Consider the following 18,591-nt stretch of genomic DNA (forward strand, 5'->3'; position numbering starts at 1 on the left):
CAGTGATGAAAATAGATACTTCCTCTTGCCACTGTTAGAAGGGGGTGAGGACAGACGCTTTCAGACAGCATAGAAAGTGCATGCAACACAGGCCTTGAGGGCTGAATGAAGCCAAGACCTTGGGCTGCGATGGGTACCATTGTAGATCTTAGGAAGCATTGAATGAACTAATGCTTGCGTGATGCCAGCTGGCAGCAGCCTGCAGCAGCACTGTGCACAAAGCACAGCTTACACTCTGGCCTTGAGTCTTCCGCTAGGAGCCAGAAGCCCAGCCAAGTCATGTGCAAGGATCTCTGTTTGCAGCCAGTCTTAGTACAGAGCCCAGAAGGGCAAAAGCAGAGAACCGGGCCAGCTTGGGTCTGCAGCCCTAGCTTGCACGGCTTACAAGGTTCTCTTGCCCACATGCCCTGTACTTAAAATGAATCAAATCTGGGTGTGCACGATTGGCGTTCTGAATCCACTGCAACCTGCTTTCTTGGGCTCTCAGTAAAACTACGCCTTCCTTTCGGGTTTCGTTTCCTCTGGGATGATCTTCACCCACTCAACCTATTGAATAATTCTCACAAATGTATGGGTATATGTAATTTCACAAGTGTCTTTGCCCAGACTGTCTACATTTCTAAATTTAATGGTCCTCACATCATTTACCGATGCTTAAGGCCCCAGAAACAAAAAAGCACACGAAAGAGTTATTAGTATATGTAATTCGTTCCCGCATGCCAGTTTAGGGAAAGAGACAGAGGTTATAAAGTCGGCTTCGGCCGGCTTGGCTAGAGAAAGATGCTCTGGCTCCACCCACCTCCACTGGCTTCCGGCGGAAGTCTCGCCTCCAGAGGCTCAGTGCCCAGCTCGCGCTTCCGGCAGGAGTCTCGGGGCGAGCGCCTGGGCGGAGGAGGTAAGTGGGCGTGCGGTGGGCGGTCCCCTGCATTCCCGCCCAGCCCGGGCCTCAGTTTCCCTAGGCCTCCCGTGGCCCTGGGCCCATTTGCCGGGCATTTACCAAGCACTTACGAGGGGCCGAGTCTTGGGGGGAACCAGATGGACGCTGCCGGGCAGGCGCGGCGATGACACGTGAGCAAACACAGACGTCACGCAGTGGGATGTGCCACGCGCGGTGGGAGCCTTGGGGAAGGGGGACAGAAGCAGAGAACTTCGGGTAACCCGGGAGGATACCGGCTGATGTGTTGGGCACACGACTGAGTGTGCGGTTGCAGGGCTCTGGCAGGCGGGATCCTAGGAGGACCTGTGGCCCCAACCCAGGGGTCTCCAGTCTGTTGGTGCTGTCTGTCTGAGTTTCTTTCCCTCTTGCTGTGCTAGAGCACTCTAACCTAAGCAACTTAGGAAGGAAGGGGAAGGGCGTGATTTTCCGCACAGTTCTATGTGCAACATCATTGGGAAGTCAGGGCAGCAAGAGCAACTGGTCACGCCCGGAAGCAGAGAGTCATGATTGTGTGCTGGTGTCCCTTTCCCCTCTATGCAATCTGGGAGACCCTGCCCACAACTAGGTGGGTTTCCTCATATCAGTTAACCTGATCTAGAGACTCTCTCACTGTTGTGCTCCAAGGCCCGTCTCCCAGGTGATTGTAGTCTGTATCGAGTTGACAACGCTAACCATAGCTCTTTCTGAAGTACAGGCAGTAGGTGAAAGGTAACTGTGGCTTAGACTGCCGTGGTGGAGAAAGGAAGAGAAGTGGGTGGGTCCACACATAACTAGAGGTGGGTTTGACAAGGCAGGATAAGAATGCAGAGGGACGACTGCCTGTGGCCAGAGCAAACAGTCCTTAGGATGACTTTCTGAGTGACTTCAGGGTGGGATGGAGACCTGAGGAATATTAGGGTAGCTCCCTGGGGCACCTTGAGGTTGAGCTGTCAACTGGAGCTTCCTAAATGGCAGTTAGGTTCCTCTGTCCTCACAGGAAGTTTGAGGTGGTCTTGGTGGGATGGGAATGAAGGCAGAAAGCTGTGTTCCACCCCTCAGGGACCAGTTCTGATCGGCTTAGTTGGAGAGAAGGCACTGGCCAAGCAGCTGTCTGGAAAGCAGAAGACTTAAGGGATTGGGGCAAGTTACGCCCTCTGGGTCTCTGAGGAGGAAGTGGTCAGTTTCACGAGGGAGCCACAGAAACACAGCCCGACAGACTGACACTGGAAAGGAGGTGAAGTGCCACTTCTCATGCCAGTGACGCCCTTGTCCCCAAAGCACATGATTAGAGCAACTGAGTCCACTCAGGCCAGGTAACCTGTGATCTCAGCAGGAGGTGGACACGGAGGATCTGCTCACAGGGCTCTGATGTTCCAGCCCGTGCTTTGAAGCATTAAGCTTCATTCACTACCCGGGCTACAGCTGAGGTGATAGAGGGCAGCCAGGTGCCACAGCCTTGCCCCACCCTGCTCTGAGGTAGCTGCTGTTTCTTGGGAATAGAAAGACTGAATCCCTTGCCTGGGCAGACATGATCGCAAGTCTGCTCTCACCGCAGAGTGAGGGTGAGGACCTCAGCAGTTTCACGTCTGTGTATCCGATGTGAGGCCAAGCACTGCTTCATGATGGCACGTAGAGCTAGGGGCCATGTGCTTCCCGGGCTTTCCAGCTGGCGCTTGGCTTTGTATTTGGGGGTAGTGACTTTCTGCATAGTCACCTAGAGGTGGGGAGCTAGACAAGCTCTCTGAAAGAAAGGCAAGCTGAATAGTGGACAAAGAGCACCGTAGTGACCAGGTAGGAACTCATCAGAAGGTGGCGGGCCAGTAAGTTGATAAAAAAGGGAACAGGCTGTCCTGGCGTGTAGCATGCTCCGCCGGGGAGGGGAAGCAGTGGTTCAGAGGGAGCATAGTGTTTTTCCTGCTGTGTTGGAGACTCAGCCCAGGCCCTCCACATGCTCAGCCAACACTGCAAGGTAACTTCTGGACCCAATATGGTTGTTACAGTATGGAGTTGGGGGTATAGTACTCCTGGCATCCCGTGGGTAGAGACAGGGATTTGATAATGGATTGTAATATATAGGACTGACTTCTCCTAGAAAGATTCAGTAGCGCCAGGCCACAGAGCCCTGGCGTTGAGAGAATGTGGACCTTGAGGTCTATTCGAAGTTGGTTTGAGCCTGTGGCCCTAACTGTCTAGCAGTGTAAACAGGACCCTGTGATTAATGGCCCAGGTGAACAGATCTAGTCAGCGGTTGGGTCTGCCTCTGGGGCTCATGGGGACCAGAGCAGGCTGCATGCTGGGGAGATGTTAGCCTGCAGAAAGGATATCAAGATGCAAGGCTGCCTTAGGCCAGTAGGGCAGTGCCTCTCCCTTGGACCCACCATGTCTTTGGTTCTTAGCCTGTTCGTTAACCCGAAAACCGGTGGGGTCCTAACTGTAGATGAAGGGAAGGTAATTGATGACGAAATAAAATGTATCCATCTGTCAGTTCTGACAGAGGTGCTGGAGTCACATGAGGTCACTGGTGTTCCTCTTGCTATAGAATACCTGGGAATGAGTCCACCATAAGGCTAAGCTCACAGCAACCATGATAGCAGCCCCAGAGATGTGAGCTGTTGTCAGCAAAGAGGTTTTCCAGAGTGGGGACTCTTGGCTCCACTTTGACAGCACGCAATCTCAGTGTATGGTAGAGCCCTGCAAAACCATGTTTACAGAAATCAGAAGTGAGCTTTTGTGACTATCAGAGATGTTCAGAATACAGAACGGTGCTGAGCTCCTTGGGCAGGGCCTTTGCAGTCCCTTCTCACCGAACGCCAGGAGCTTTCTCCAGGTCACCACGCAGGGTTCCAAACTCCCAGAGATAGCCACAGCCCAGGAGTCCTTTTGACAAAGCCCAGAGCCAGCCCAGTTTGCCTCAGGAGGGAATGTGATAACAGGTTCCAGAGTACAGAGTGGACTGTCCAGGCTGGAAGGAGGGAAGTCAGATCCCACGATGCTGGAAGGCTTCCATGGGAGCTGGCATTTCAGCATGGTGGGGAGGAAACAGCTGTAGTATACCCTGGGCACTCATGGTGTTGCTGGGCTGATTGACAAGTGGTAATTTGGTTTAGTGGGCACCTCTTGGAGACCAGGGCAAGGGATGCCTGGGTCACTTTAGCTCCTCAAGACCTGATGAGTCCCCTGAAATCCCATACACACACACACACTGTCGTGGGGCCATCACACCAAAGGAGAATATAGAGAGTGCCAGGTGTGTGTGAGGCCCTTGTGGAGTGCCACCTTACGAGGGGCAGCAGTATTACTCAGGGGGGATGGGGGTGTGGCTCAATGATAGCATGGACCCTAGCATGAGACTCTGGGTTCTGTCTACAGCACTAAAAAGAGAAAAAAAAAGTCTTCTCAAATCACACCCCTCTCAGTTGCTACAGAAGGAAAGTGGGAGAGCAATGGCGGCTCCTAGGCAGGTCCCTGAGAAAGAGGATTTGTACTGAGGAAGGTTGAAAAGGTGGTCATCCCTTCTGTGCCGGGACAGACTAGACCAGATTAGACCTCAGAACTGCAGGCGGACTCTGGCCTTTGTGAAGGTACCTGGGTGCTGCTGGAGGGTTGAGGCAAGGTCCGACAATACACCTACCTGTTGAAAGGTCACTTTGGTGGGAACCCGTGGAGGACAGTATGAATGTACACTAGAGCCCAAGTCCCTGTGCTGGGGTGGGACCCGTGGCCTCTGCGGTCACTGTGGCCAGACCCTCCCTCTCTTCTCTCCAGCAGCAGAGCTGGGGACCTGTGACCTCCGTATCCAGCTAGCCATGGAGCAGTTTGGCGCTGGCCACCAGCCCCTTAGGTGAGGGCTCTGTCTGGGGCCCATTACACAACCATATCATGGAGGTGAAGAGGACTCTTCCAGCCAGGGGAACTGTCCTTTGAAAACCGTGGTCCAGCTCTGCTGGCTCTTCCTGCTAACCATCTTCAAGCGAGGTTCCTGCTCCTGCTGGCCCACGGATGGGGAGGTGGGCCCTTGATGTCGCCTTTGTGTGGAAGGCGGTGCTGACGCTGGGCCTGGTCCTCCTCTACTACTGCTTCTCCATCGGCATCACCTTCTACAACAAATGGCTGACAAAGGTAACCGGGGCCTCGCAGCGCAAGGTCTGGCCTGCAGGTGGCTGGAGTTGGTACAGTTGTATTGGGTCATGGTGACTTTTCCTGGACATTGGCCCTGAGAGGGCTAAGCAGGTGACCAGCAGGTTGTGATGAAACTGGGTAGGAATGAACCCCTGGGCTGCCACCTCTCTGTGTGCCATACACAGTGGGGACTAACCCTTGTTCCAAGGGGTCACTGTGTAGCTGAGTCCCTGGGTTGGTCCCTGCTGTCAGAGGAGGGAAGAGACCCTGGGGTGGCTCCTGAGGGAGGAGATAGAGGGGCAGCGACATCTCTCCACTCCTGCCCTCTGCTTTGGCCCCACAGAGCTTCCACTTTCCCCTCTTCATGACCATGCTGCATCTGGCTGTGATCTTCCTCTTCTCAGCCCTGTCCAGGGCGCTGGTTCAGTGCTCCAGCCACAGGGCCCGAGTGGTGCTCAGCTGGACTGACTACCTCAGAAGAGTGGCCCCCACAGGTAGGTCCAGCCTGAGGACGGCTGCTGGAGAGCCTAGGCCAGAGATCAGAGGAGCCCTTGCTCCCTACCTGTACCCCCCCCCCTGCTTCCTCCTCACCTGTCTCCTACTGTTGCTTCTCTTCAAAGCAGGCAGCATCCCTGTCCTTGCTGGCTCCCGGAGCCTTACTGGGTGACCATGCTAGGTTGGGCTAAAAGATTTCCTAGGACTGGTCTTGAGTGACAAGGCCTGAAAGGTGGATGGGCACCTCTGGCCCTGGAGTGTGAAGTCAGGAGGGAAAGCCCTGCTGGTGGGAGGGGGGGGGAGTTGGCAGGCTGGGCTACTTGTGGATGGCCAGGTGCCCCCGGAGCAGCTTGACAGGATCAGGTTAATGCTCTTGTCTAGAGCTGTTCAAATTACTTAATGAAGGAGACTGATAGACCTAGCCAATCAAGGTGAACTCACAAAGGAGATTGACGGGCCTAGCCAATCAGGATGGACTCAAAGGAAACTGATGGGCCTGGCCTGTCAGGATGGACTCAGAGGAAACTCATGGACCTGGCCAATCAGGATAGACACAGAGGAAACTGATGGGTCTGGCCAATCAGGATGGACTCTTGACCAAGTGTTAACCTGGAGTTGCTTGGAAAGGAGGGGCAAGCAGGGCCTCAGGTGCCTCAGGCACATGCTTTGCCTACTGGCTTCTCTGACCTGGTGTCCTGTCCTCTGTCCCCATAGCACTGGCAACAGCACTTGATGTGGGCTTGTCCAACTGGAGCTTTCTCTACATCACCGTATCACTGTGAGTACTGGCCGCACCCTCCACCCCCCATACAGGCCAAGCTCACTTGCTCTGTCCAGCTGGCAGTCTGTGTAGCCAGCAGTGGGCCATCCGTCTCTGGGACCATCCCTTGCTCTCCCTCCGCTCTTTGCTGGCACCCAGCAACACTCCAAGAAGCCTCCCGCTCCTCCTTAAGCCCAGTGCAGAGAGAGATGCTGCACCTGCCCACCAGGCAGCAAGGAGAAGCCAGGGGACTGGACAAAGCAGCTACAATTGCTTGGTGGGGGCGGGATGGGGGTGGGGTAGCAGGCAGCAGAGTGAAGGACCAGGCAGTGGAGCATTGCCATCAGCCCAGCTGGTCACCAGTCTCAGCTCTGATGTCTTGCTTTAGAGAAGGCAGTCCCCTCAGGTCTCTGTCCAGGTTTCTCTAATCTTCCTTACCTGGTCTCTGCCAACAGCCAGATAGAGAACAGAACTTGATGAACTTAATGTCAGACCCACTACTCCTCCCCCAGTGACTGTCAGGCCCCTAGGAGGCTTCTCTTGAAAGCTTACATATGAGCACAGATCCCACTGGCTTCCTGCCTTTGCTCTTTGGGGCCTGCTTGCCCTTTGGGGTTGGGGTGTTTGCAGCTGTGTATTTGTGGGTGTTTCTGCTCCAGGTACACAATGACCAAATCGTCCGCCGTGCTCTTCATCCTCATCTTTTCTCTCATCTTCAAGCTGGAGGAGCTGGTGAGGCCCCGCATCTCTTTCCCTTTCTGTCATTGCATATGTGGAGACCGCTGGCCTGGGTCTCATAAAATGCCTTTCTTGGGGAGGGGACCTAGATAGGGGTGATGGCAGAAGGTATGGAAGCAAGTGCAGGAGGGCCAGCATTTCCTGGGGCCCTGGGGTTCCCACGAAGAAATTTGGTGGTTCGTACTCTTTGGGCGCACTTGAGTCTGGAATGGGCACCAGTGCTTTGAGTGTTTGAAAAGTTAAGTACGATGTTAGAAACATGCCAGCTGTGTGTAAGCCGTGTCTGCCAGCAGGCCAGAGAACCTCTGGAAGAGATGAGGCATAGAATGGCTGGCTCCTTATCCCCAGCTCCAAATGTGGCACATGCTTGAGGTTGGAGCTCCCAATGAGCTGCACTGTTCCCCTCCTAGCGTGCAGCCCTGGTCCTGGTGGTCCTTCTCATCGCTGGGGGCCTCTTCATGTTTACCTATAAGTCCACACAGTTCAACGTGGAGGGCTTTGCCTTGGTGCTGGGGGCTTCATTCATCGGTGGCATCCGCTGGACCCTTACACAAATACTTCTGCAGAAAGCTGAACTGGGTGAGCCCCTGGGGAGGGTTGGGAGTCGGGCAGACAGGCCAACAGGCCAGGTCTGACAACGTCCCATGTCGTGTTCTGCAGGCCTTCAGAATCCCATTGACACCATGTTCCACCTGCAGCCACTCATGTTCCTGGGACTCTTCCCTCTCTTTGCCATATTTGAAGGTACGCTCTGTTTCCTACCTCTGAGCACCATGGTACAGCAGATCCCATGTTGCTGCTCTGAGCTCAGCACAGTGCTAGCCGCAGAGGTTGCCCAGATCTAAAACTCAGTCCCTCCCCAGACGCCGTGGTTTGGGACTGGACAGATACACAGAGAATGACTAGACTCTCATGACAAGGGTACAAAAAAATTATGTGTGAAGTACAAGGAGTCAGTGCAGACGGTGCGGACAGCTCCAGATTTTCATTTCCCCATAACCAGATGTGGAGGACTGTTTTCATCCCTATGTGGTAGGAGAAAGAAACTGAGGAAATGAGAAGGTGAAAGCTTGCCCAAAGCCCCAGAGCTCATCAGCAAGCCAAACTTGGTGCTCAACAACCAGGCATTGGGAGGCGAGGCCCTCTGTCATGTGTGCATGCCTCCCAGGGAGCAGAGCCAGGGTCTGTCCCAGGTGGGATGCTTGGGTCGGGAAGGGGGATGGTAGAAAATGAGTAGTGGCTGTCTGGATTGATGACACCAGGGCACCCTGGGAAGCAGGGGCAGGAGGCTCTGCCTTGTGTGCTCAGGGAACACAGGCAGAGTGGCAGCTTCCGCGGCTGGGGTTGGGAGACAGCCTGAGTGCATGGACAATTGTTCTGTCTCCTGTGGCTTCCAGAGAAGAGGCAAGGCCAGGGGGTTGTACAAGGTGGGCAGGATGTTGCCACCTTCCTTTCTTCAGTGCTTTGGGATTAGTCTTGTTTACCCTCCTTCTCAGAGTCCCAGCTGTCCTCAGGGTCATTACCGAAAATTCCAGCCCACATCCATTTACGTTTCAAGCAGCGAAGCGTCTCCAGCCTCCCTGAGAAAATGATTCTGCAGCCTCGTTGTCCAGGAAACTTGTGTGTGGAGCCTCGTGCTCTTCCTTTTTAAAGACTCTCCCCATTCCTTCATTATGCCCCTTGTAGCAAACACCACACTCACCCCCCTCCCCAGGCATCCTCACTGTTCCCCGCTCTGCAAACCTCATCCAAAAGCCCCTGGTCGCCGCCACTTAGCAAAGCTGCATGGATTTAGCTCCTTTAATCTTCTCTGGTAAATTAATCCCCCAAGCGCCTTCATTACTTATGTTGCTCTTACCCGAATTCCCTTCAATTTGCCACTGCCTTTGCAGTACTGCTGAGCCCAGCACCAAACAAGATGGCCCGCATCGCCAGACTACTGGCCTGGGGCACACTGTTGTCACAGCTCTGTGTCCCCCTCCTCCTCCTGACCCCCAAAGTTCTTGTCCACCTTCAGCTCCCACCTGTGCCCACTGTGCCCAGACGATACTGACCTCACCCCGCTAACACACCGTGGGGACCTTCTGTGGAAAGATCCCAGGACCTCTTTAGGGAGGGGCCGCAGCTCCCAAAAATGAAGCAAGGATTGACACGTTGTACAGTGTGCTCTGGAGCAAGGGGCTGTAGGTTTTTCATGTAATTACATGTGTGTGGTTTGGTTTGGTTTGGTGTGGGATGCGTCATGTAGGCCAGGCTGGTCTTGAGCTTGACAGCTGTGGTCACAAGTGTGTGCCACCACACTTGGCTTTGGGGTTTTTTTTTTTTGTGAGGTTTGTTTTGTTTTTGTGTTTTGAGATCTGTTCATTAGATTATACTGCTCGTTGGAGAGATGACAGTCTAGTTGCAGCCCCATCATTCTCTCAGTAGGGAAACCAATAGCCAAAAAGGAGGCCTCTCTCCACTCAAATCTATCTGCAGCTTTATAGTAGCAAAGCCCGGATTTGAGCTGGGCTGTATAGCTCAGTGGTAGGGTATATGCCTAGCGTGTGTGTGTGTGTGTGGGCCTGTGTGTGTGCGTGTACACATATATGTTCACATACAGACGTAATCTAAAGGTGAGGAGCCCCGCATCCATACATTTTGTATTCCTGCACAATCAGTCTCTACCCACAGGTTCAATTCCTCCTTGTTCTGATAATGGGCGTGTATTGCCCTGGAATCTGCAGTGCCACCATGGTCCCTGGGACTCAGGCCATCCGCATGGGACTATTTTCACACACCCTGATCCTGTCTCCTGCCTCAGACAATCGTCACACCAGGCCCTGGCCTCCCACTCTCTCCCTGTGGCTTTCAGGTCTCCATTTGTCCACCTCAGAGAAGATCTTCCGCTTCCAGGACACAGGGCTGCTCCTGTGGGTTCTTGGGAGCCTCCTCCTTGGCGGGATTCTGGCCTTCGGTTTGGGCTTCTCCGAGTTCCTCCTGGTCTCCAGAACATCCAGCCTCACTCTCTCCATTGCTGGCATTTTTAAGGTACATACTGGGAAGTGACCCTAGACCTCCCCTAGAAGGAGGTCCATGAGGGCTTCTCTCAGCGGCTTGGCCCTGGATTGGTCTTCCCACTGCAGAGCTGAGGAAGTGTCCCTTCTAGCCAGTGCACACAGCGTAACTGCAGATCAGGCTTCCCACCCCCAGGCCTGGGTGTGCCTGAGCTGTATTTCACTGGCAGCTTGGCTCACGTGGAAGTGGCCTGGAGCCCTCATCTAGGTTGATCAGTGAAAAGTCCCAGCTTTGAGAGCTGGGCACATGAGTCAGGTCTGTGGAGGAGCTTCCCTCTAAGACAGGTAGACCCCGTGCTGGAGCAGTAATACCCAAAGCAAACATTTGGGTGTAAGGGTCTTCTGGCTATGATGAGGAGAGGCCTGTCCATCTGTGGGTGCCTAGCAATGACAGGCTTGCTTCCTTCTATGGGGCACCTGAGTCGTCATCCGGGGCCTGAATGGCTTTCTGCTTTTGCTGGGAGTCTTTGGGAAGCACCTGTGCAGCTGCATCTCGGTGACACCTGGTGGCCTGCAGGCCGGTGATCTGGGCCTAGAGGTCCCCACTTCTGCCTCAGGTCAGCCTGTCACACCAGCATCTGACCCCATGTCCTGCCTCTGCCACAGGAAGTCTGCACCCTGCTGCTGGCGGCTCACCTGCTGGGTGACCAGATCAGCCTCCTAAACTGGCTGGGCTTCGCCCTCTGCCTCTCCGGCATCTCCCTGCATGTGGCCCTCAAGGCCCTGCATTCTAGAGGTATGGTGGCCTCCTCCCCATGGCTGTCCCGCCTGCCATCCAGCTACCTCTTACCAACGGTTGCTGTAGCTTGGGACATGTGCCAGATGGCACTGCCACCCCGGGAGGATAGAGGGCCATCTCCAGAGAAGGTTACTAGGTCAGTGACTGGTGTGTCTACCCCAAGGTGACGATGGCCCTAAGCTCCCGAAGGGCCCGGCCCCCAGCGCTGACCTGGAGCTGCTGCTCTGGAGCAGCCAGCAGGAAGAAGATGACGAGGAATATTTTGTGACCCAGGGGCAGCAGTGACCAGACCGGGAGCAGTGGAAGCAAGCCACTCTGCTGTCAGCTCTGCTGACCACTCTTGGTGGGGACCGGGAGCCCAGCTGCTTCCTCAGAGCAACTGCAGGTGGTGGCCTCAGAGTCGCCTGTAGGACCCTGGTGGGGGTGGGAGTGGTTCCTGCTCTTTCCTGGGGAGCATGGTCCAAAAAATGAATGCCAGGCTCACCCAGGACCTGAGCTGGCAGTGAAGGGAGCCAGTAACCTCTTCTCCACTGTTGCTCTGGCTCCAAGAGCCAAGATGAATTTTAGACGTGTGTAGTTTCTCGGGTTGCTGGGTTCAGACTGCAGGGCATGGCATCTGGGAAGGAGCTGTGGACAGGCTGGGCCTCATCACCTGGACAGCAGCTTCCTCAGAGAATGGATTTATTTATAGTTGAAATAATGATTTCCTTCTCCACTGCCCAATGTTGCCTGAGGCATGAGAGCAAGGAGAACCCTGGGGCCTGGCCTCTCCTTCCCCTGCCTGGGGCCTTTTCCTCTGCCCTGCCCTGCCCTGCCCTCTGTAGCTCATGCTCCTCTTTCTGCCCTAGACCACATCCTTGGGGTCATATTACGGACCCACCACCAGAAATAAACGAGTATTTGCTCAGTACCATTGTCTGGAGACTGCCAGTGTCACAGCCTAGGTTTGCATCTCTCTGCCCTGTCCTACTCGTTGTGTGACTTAGTTTCTCTGTGCTGTAGTCTGTCTGTTTTTTAAGAAGAAGAAGAAAAGGAAAGAGGATAATGTCTATCCCAGGCTTTCTGGAGAATGTTACAGATTAAATACTATGTATGTATTCTTTTTTTCCCCAGCTCTTTTATTAGCAGTTAGAAGACTAAGAAAATTATTGCACTATGTATATATTCTTAAAATACTGTCAAGAACCGAGAGACCATGGCCTAGAAAAGAGAGAATTTACCGAGCTGCTGGGTGAGGATTCAAGGCTGCTTGCTATGTGCTGTGTGTGAGAAGGGACTCGGTTCCGGAATGTGGGCCAAGTTGTTCACTTGTCTAGACCACAGTCCCGTGGGAGGCAAAAGGGCCATGCTGTGGGGCTGAGCCCTCTTGTAACTTGGCGCCTGGTGGTTGCGCCCTCCTCAGAGAGCTGGTCTCCTCTGCTTTGGCAGGGGAGCCGCCGACCAGGCTCTCCTATAGAAGTGCTTCAGGCACTCACGGCAGGTGGCGCCATTGGCTCACAGTTTGGCTCCAGCCCTGCCTGCTGCCACCCCTGCCCAAACCCTGGCAGCAGAGGGTGCCTGACAGCAGTGGCATTTGTGTAATTTTGGGCAAAGACCCAGAAGGGGCTCTGTGTAGAGCTGGAGCGAGTAGATCTCCATTGGTGCCCAGAACGCACGGACCACAGACTTCTGGAAGGGACAGATAGTAAATATTTCCATGGAGGACCATATGGTGTGTGTTGCAACTTGAAGCAGGAAAGAAGCCTTGCATGGCACAGACACAAAGGGGCGTGGCTACATCCCAATAAAATCTGGTTTCCGAAAGTGAGTTCTTGCCCACCTCCTGCTGGAGAGGGATCCCTGTGAATTGAGAGTCTGGCAAGGAGACTGAGGCCCTGGAGCAACCATGACTGCCTGAGGCCCTTAAAGGAGCTGGAACTGTGATCAGCTTTGAGTTCCTGCCACCCTCTGCTCTCTACAACAACTACCTTATCTGGTTCCTCCCATCTGCCTTGGGCTCTGCAAGCTTGGAGGTCAGAATCACACAATGCTCTTGTTCCAGCCCAGTGAGCCGGTGGGGATGGGGGAGGGTGGGGGGCTGGACTGGGGAGGCTGCCTGCAAGGGAGAGGGCTGTGCAGCCCAGCCTGCTGCCTCAGGTGGATGAGAGCTTCCTGTCTACTCTGTACCGCCCCCCTCTCCAGGACACAAGCTGGCACTGCTGTCTGGTGCAGTAATTACAGGGTGTGGAGTGGGTCCTCACCGCTCACATGTTGGGTTCAATGACAGCCCCTCACTTAGCAGCAATTACCAGCCAGGCCTAGAGGAGGCCTCCTTCCCTCCTCCCCCACCCAGCCCATCCAGCTGCCTGGCCTCCTGGTCTAGACTGTCCACCCTCAGCCCTGAGCCCTCCAACCACCCGTGCTGTCTGCAACCACTGCATCTTGGGGGCTGCAGCATCACCATGGTAACTCAGCGTTTGCCCAGGTTGAAGGAAGCTGCGGATGTGACTGGTCTCTGAGGCTGTACTGTTTGTCCCCAGCTCCAGGGCTGCTGCAGCAACAGAAAGGGGAGGGCTGACCTAGGTCTGAGCTTTAAGTGCTTACATGCCCACCACCTCTCCCAGGAGCCCACAGTGGGAGGAAGGTTAATGACCCCAATATACTAGGACACTTGTGGTTGGTGTGTGGACAAGAACAAGCCAGAGGTTTGCTGAGAGCCTGTTATATCTGCAATTCCATTCTGGTACCCTCCCTACCTTAGGGACTCAGGAGCATCCCCCATCCATTTCTTCCTGTGTTGGAAAAACCCCAGTGACCTAAGAGAAGTTGCCTGGCACCAGGTAAATTTGCCCCCATGGTACCTGCAAGCATCTTAGGTATTGGGAATTGGTGTAGACCTGAGGGTGGAGTTTCCTGGATCATCCTTCAGGGTGAGCCATCCGGGGAGTGTTGGCCTACTGCTGGACTTGAAGACAGGGTCATTGTCCTTCCAGCCCAGGAAAAGAGCAAGGTGGGAAGGACAGACAGAAGGGCGTTTTCCTGACCCTTCATGTGGGTTATTTAATCCCAAGTGGCCCGGTACAGCTAGAATTTGTGGGCCCATTTCATCCTGGCTGTGGATATTAATCTCACAGAAGCCAAGGATCTAGAAGTCATCTATTTCCCTCTGCCCCAGTGGCTGGGTGACCTTGGGCATGTTGACCTCTGAGCTTGTGTCTTTGCCCATAAATGGAATAATTCTATGTCCCGAGCAACTGTAAAGATAGGGATGTATGGAAATCTACTGGCCATGTTGAACATACAACTCTTAGCTCTCTCTATCCAGATTTCTAATGTCACAACCTACCCAGGTGACAAGGGAGAGGAGCAACCAGCACCAGAGCCCCAATACACACAGGAGCCTCTTAATGGGTGTTTGCTTCATGGAGGAATTTTCAGCTGTGGGGAGATGGCTCTGTGAGCAACAGCGACGACAGGAAAGTGCTGCTCGCCAATCCCTGGGCCCCCGCACAGTGGGAGGAGACAGCCGGCTTCCCCGGATTGCCCTCTGACCCCACAAGGGTGTTGTGTTGCTCACATGAGCACCTCTCTAAATGGTATAAAAATATTTTTCAAAATAAAGTGTGCAGAGGTGGTGCTAGTTGTAATTTTGAAATGATTTGCTCGGTAAGATGGGCAAGTTCCCATCCCCCACCAGCAGCAGTGAGTGCCAGTCCAGCCTCTGCCTGCCCCCTGGCCACACAGCCCTGACATCAGCCAGGCCCCTTCCCCCAGCTTCAGAGCAACCAATGAGCTTGACTGCTGTCCCCATGGTTATTTACAGTTTCGTTTCGTTGGCAACCCAGTACATTTCCCTGAAGCAGGCCAGCAACCCCCAGGCCCTGGCATCTGGTGGCAGGGCCATCCCTTTCTCTTAATGCCTGAGAAGAGTTCTCCTGTTGGGGACAAGGGAATCAGAATACATTCAGGAAATGCTTCTGGAGAATCCGCAGGCGCCTGCCAGGTGTGAGCCATGGAGATCGGGAAAGATTATTAAAACATCCACTCACCCTCACAGAAAGTGGCCCCGCTGAGACGCCCATTGAGAGCCATGGAAGTCAGTCGACTAGAAAGTGGCCCTGGGGGAGAGAGAAGGGTGGGATTTGGCAGTCCTGGTGCCTAGGCACTGGAGCTGAGGGCCCATCAGAGTTACCCTGAGGGATAACTGCCTTTACCTCAGTCTTAGTGGTGGGTCCACCCCTGGAATGAGACATGACTTCTCGAGGGAGGTTTTCTTCCAGTCAGTCCCCCACTGTATCATGGTGTTGCTGTCCTCAGGACCATTGCCAAGCTCCAGAACCATAAAGAATCCCAACAGAGTAGAGTAACATCTACCATGGATGTGCACACGTTTGTTTTGTTGTTTTTTTGTTGGTTGGTTGGTTTTTAGGTTTAGTTCTCTTAACTCCTAAAACGTTAGGAACTACTGCTTTTCTGATTTGGGGAAAGCCTGATTTGTCCAGTGTTGAGTGAATTCAGGGGTATACACTGAAGGCAATATAGTGACTGGGTAGAGATGGGTGGATGGATGGATGGTGGGTGGACAGTTAAGATGGGTGTGTGGGTGGTGGGTGAATGAGTAGATGAATGGGTAAGTAGATGAATGGGCAGCCGAGGAAATGGGTAAGTGGCTTGAGGGATTAATAGATTGGTGCATAGATGATGGATGGATGGGTGGGTAGGTGGGTGGATGGATGGATGGATGGATGGATGGATGGGTATGTAGGTATATGTAGAGGTGAATGATAGATTGACAGGTGAATGGATAGATAATGGGTGAGGGATAATAGACAGTGGCAGGATGGGAGACAGAAAAGGGCATAACCAATTGTCTGAACCCATCTGGGTCAGGAAAGGCATTTTGAGAAAGACTTGGCCTTTTGAACTTAGTCTTGAGGACAACATGAGCACTCACTGGGACACAGGAAAAAGCAGAGCACACAAAGGGCGGAGCAGACACAAAGGCACGGAGGCTGGGTGGGCACCGGGATGGTGCCTGGACTTTGAGGTCAAGTTTACTGTTGCCAGCCAGAAGTGCACAGGAAAGGGTGAGGACAGACTGGCTTGCTTCTGAAAAGCCCGTGGACCCCCAGGAGGCATTCTGACGGGCCCTGCCCCTCTTGTCTCAGGAGCAGGTGTCTCCCCTCCCTCGCTGTTCCCCGAGCCGTGTTCACTAACAGGTCCTGAAGAGCATCCCAAACAAAAACTTTGCCACTTGCCCATCTGTGCCATCCTTGCTGTCAGACTGCACCCTGGAAATGGTTGTGCCCAGCCCTGTTTCCAGATTAAAAAACAAACAAAAACCGGGCTGAGAGAGGTTTGTCTACTTGTCCAAGGTCACTCACCCTGGCCACTCAACAAGGAATCCTTCCTCCCAGAGTCCCGAGCCTTCTTTTTCCCAACGCTCACTGCTACTCTCTGGGAGGGATGCCAGGCAGTTTTGATTCCCTCCTGCCAATTAGGCCCCTCTGCCCAGGGGCAGCAGTAATGGCCCACCACAGGGGGCTGAGGTCTAGCAAGGCAGAGACCCCTGCTGCTATCTTTTGGCCCTGGGAGGAATCCCCCACTGCGCCTTGCCACCGTCCTGTTCCGGGCTGCCCCATGAATTAAACATGCCCCCGTGGTTAACTCAGTAATGCTTTTATTAATAGTTAATTACTCAACGTGCACTGGGGAAATGAGACTCACTCAGGCCTCGTAAATTAAGGCAGTGATCTTGCGCAGGAAACCAATGGGAGTTCATTACCGGGGCCCCTTCCCTCACTGTACCTCTGGGCTTGCCATTTAGCGGCACTAATCGAGACGTGCTGGGTGGCAGGGTGAAGGGACAGGGACTCTCTGCAGGGGCGGTGGTGCTGTAGGATGGCATTCGGGTGAGGAGCAGGGCCCACGGAGAGGAGTAAGGTACAAGCTAGGAAACGTTCTTCTGCGCTGAAGCAGCTTGTTCCCTGCCCATTTGCCCTGTCATTATTAGGGAGGTGAAGCCTCCAGGGGTTCCCAGACAGGACAAGGCTGCCAGGGCTGGACCAGGACCTCTTCCACTCAGTCCAAGCCTGGACCTGTCCCTGCTGCTGCCAACACCCCCCCCACACACACACACGCACGCACGAGCACGCGCACACACACACAGGCACACACTAACGTATGCATGCACACACGCACGCATGCACAGTAAGGCTCCCCATCAAGGCTCTCCCCGTCCCTGCCTGCCTTTCTCATTTCACAGGTGTCAAGACTTCCACTTCTGTGTTTGTGTTGTGCCTGAAGCCAATTTCCCATCCTGAGTCCGCTGCCCGGCTGGATAAGGGTCGAGTCTAACCTGCCTTAGCTTTTCTAAATTTAACCCACTCTTGTGTGTTTTGTTTCCCAGGAGACAGAAGCCCCGGGAAAAGCCCGTATCCCAGGAAAGACAGCCAGTGGGTACTCTGAACCTACTGTGTGCCAGGGCCTGTCCTCACGTTTATTGATTTCCAACCAGGAAACCCCTACTTATCTGTACTGCCTCTTCTGATCTGAAAGTGGAATTGATAAGACCTGTGTTGTGGGGTTGTCGAGATGGTGTGTTTTGGGGGTGCAAGCACATGCGTACGTACATTGTTGTTTGTTTGAAGAGTCTCCCTGCTGACTGGATTCATTCAGCATTCATTAGTCTAGTAGACTAGACTGATGGGCCAGTGAACCCCATAGATCCACCTTCCTCTCTGCCTCGCCTGCCTTTCTCTCCCCCTCCCCCACCCTATACTCCCTTTACCTCCCACACTCCAGCTTGGATTACAAGCAAGCACTACACCTGATTTTTTTTTTCTTAAGGGGGAAAAAAAGTAGCTGGGTCATTGAACTCAGGTCCCATACTTACACTGAAAGCTCTTTACCAATTAAGCTAGCCCCTCAGCCCTGTTTTAGTTTAGGGGTTTTGTTTGTCTGAGTTCAGGTCTCATTCTATAGCCCAGGCTAGACTTGAGCTCATAGCAATCCTCCTGTCTCAGCCGCAGGGCTAGAATTACAGGCCTGAGCCATCACACCAGGCTTTCAGTGGCTGTTAGAATTACTGCCTTTCTCATCTGCATCTGCCAGCTGAATATGCCCCCACATTATAGATATGCAGAATGATTTGTGTCTGTGTCCTTCAACTTGCCTGACACAGAGTCCAGAATGAGTTACCAACATCACCAGTTTCCTCTGATGGAGGCAAAGTGGGGAGCTGGTTCCCCTAGCAGGGCACATTGCCCAAAGCTCAGCAAAGCTCTGCCATCGGTCACAAAACCTCCCTGAGGCAGTATGGACGAGAGGCTGCGAGTCCCACCATGTGTTTGGACTGGCCCAGCTCTGGGTCCTTTCTCAGTCAGCAATTGTATCCATTGCTTCAGTTGTTTGTTTGTTTGTTTTTGTTTTGTTTTTTGAGACAGGGTTTCTTAGTGTAGCATTGGCTGTAAACCAGGCTGACCTCAAACTCACAGAGATCGCCTGCCTCTGCCTCCCAAATGCTGGGATTAAGGTGTGTGCCACCATCGCCTGGCAATTACCTCGATTTTTACAGCTAGAAAATGGGCACACACTGACACCTCCCTCTGTGGAAGGACATAGGATTTCTGGATATAGGGCCTGACATCTAGAAGATTCTTTTCAGAACACATCACTGGTTTCTCTGCATGAAGTGGGGCTCAACAAGGCCTCCCTCCCTTTTTGATGGAGGCCTCAGTGGCCCCACAGAGAATAGGCCTCGCTGAAAGTCTCAGCTTCTAGGGTTAAA

The 18,591-nt window shown here is 53.7% G+C and overlaps 1 protein-coding gene and 1 long non-coding RNA gene across 8 annotated transcripts; both read left to right on the forward strand.

Annotated features, from left to right (window-relative positions):
* The first annotated feature begins 810 nt into the window (after positions 1-810).
* Slc35h1 (solute carrier family 35 member H1) lies at positions 811-11,733 on the forward strand. 7 transcript variants are annotated; one of them, XM_087911020.1, is made up of 11 exons: positions 814-895; positions 4,333-4,497; positions 4,682-5,035; positions 5,379-5,529; positions 6,245-6,308; positions 6,950-7,022; positions 7,439-7,607; positions 7,689-7,772; positions 9,883-10,058; positions 10,691-10,820; positions 10,987-11,733. In XM_087911020.1, exons 3-11 carry the CDS (start codon positions 4,916-4,918, stop codon positions 11,106-11,108), a joined length of 1,089 nt encoding a protein of 362 aa, XP_087767146.1. In that variant the 5' UTR covers positions 814-895; positions 4,333-4,497; positions 4,682-4,915; the 3' UTR covers positions 11,109-11,733. The 7 variants fall into 7 exon arrangements, with proteins under 7 accessions (XP_087767145.1, XP_087767146.1, XP_087767150.1 ...); XM_087911024.1 differs by having other exon boundaries at positions 4,685-5,035; XM_087911021.1 differs by lacking the exon at positions 814-895 and adding an exon at positions 922-1,068.
* Positions 11,734-12,913: 1,180 nt separating this feature from the next.
* Positions 12,914-14,438, forward strand: LOC148120573 (uncharacterized). Its single transcript, XR_015739015.1, has 2 exons — positions 12,914-13,642; positions 14,128-14,438. It is a non-coding gene; the product is annotated as an uncharacterized LOC148120573 (long non-coding RNA).
* Positions 14,439-18,591: the final 4,153 nt, after the last annotated feature.

Source organism: Myodes glareolus, chromosome 10, assembly GCF_982192425.1.
Source record: "Myodes glareolus chromosome 10, mMyoGla1.1, whole genome shotgun sequence".
NCBI lineage: Eukaryota > Metazoa > Chordata > Mammalia > Rodentia > Cricetidae > Myodes > Myodes glareolus.

Excerpts from the sequence above, each read along its gene's own strand:
- Slc35h1 (XM_087911019.1), top strand. The coding sequence starts at position 4,916 with ATGGGGAGGTGGGCCCTTGATGTCGCCTTTGTGTGGAAGGCGGTGCTG. Across the intron at positions 5,036-5,378 it reads ACAACAAATGGCTGACAAAG|AGCTTCCACTTTCCCCTCTT; the intron begins GTAACCGGGGCC and ends TTGGCCCCACAG. Across the intron at positions 7,773-9,882 it reads TCTCTTTGCCATATTTGAAG|GTCTCCATTTGTCCACCTCA; the intron begins GTACGCTCTGTT and ends TGTGGCTTTCAG.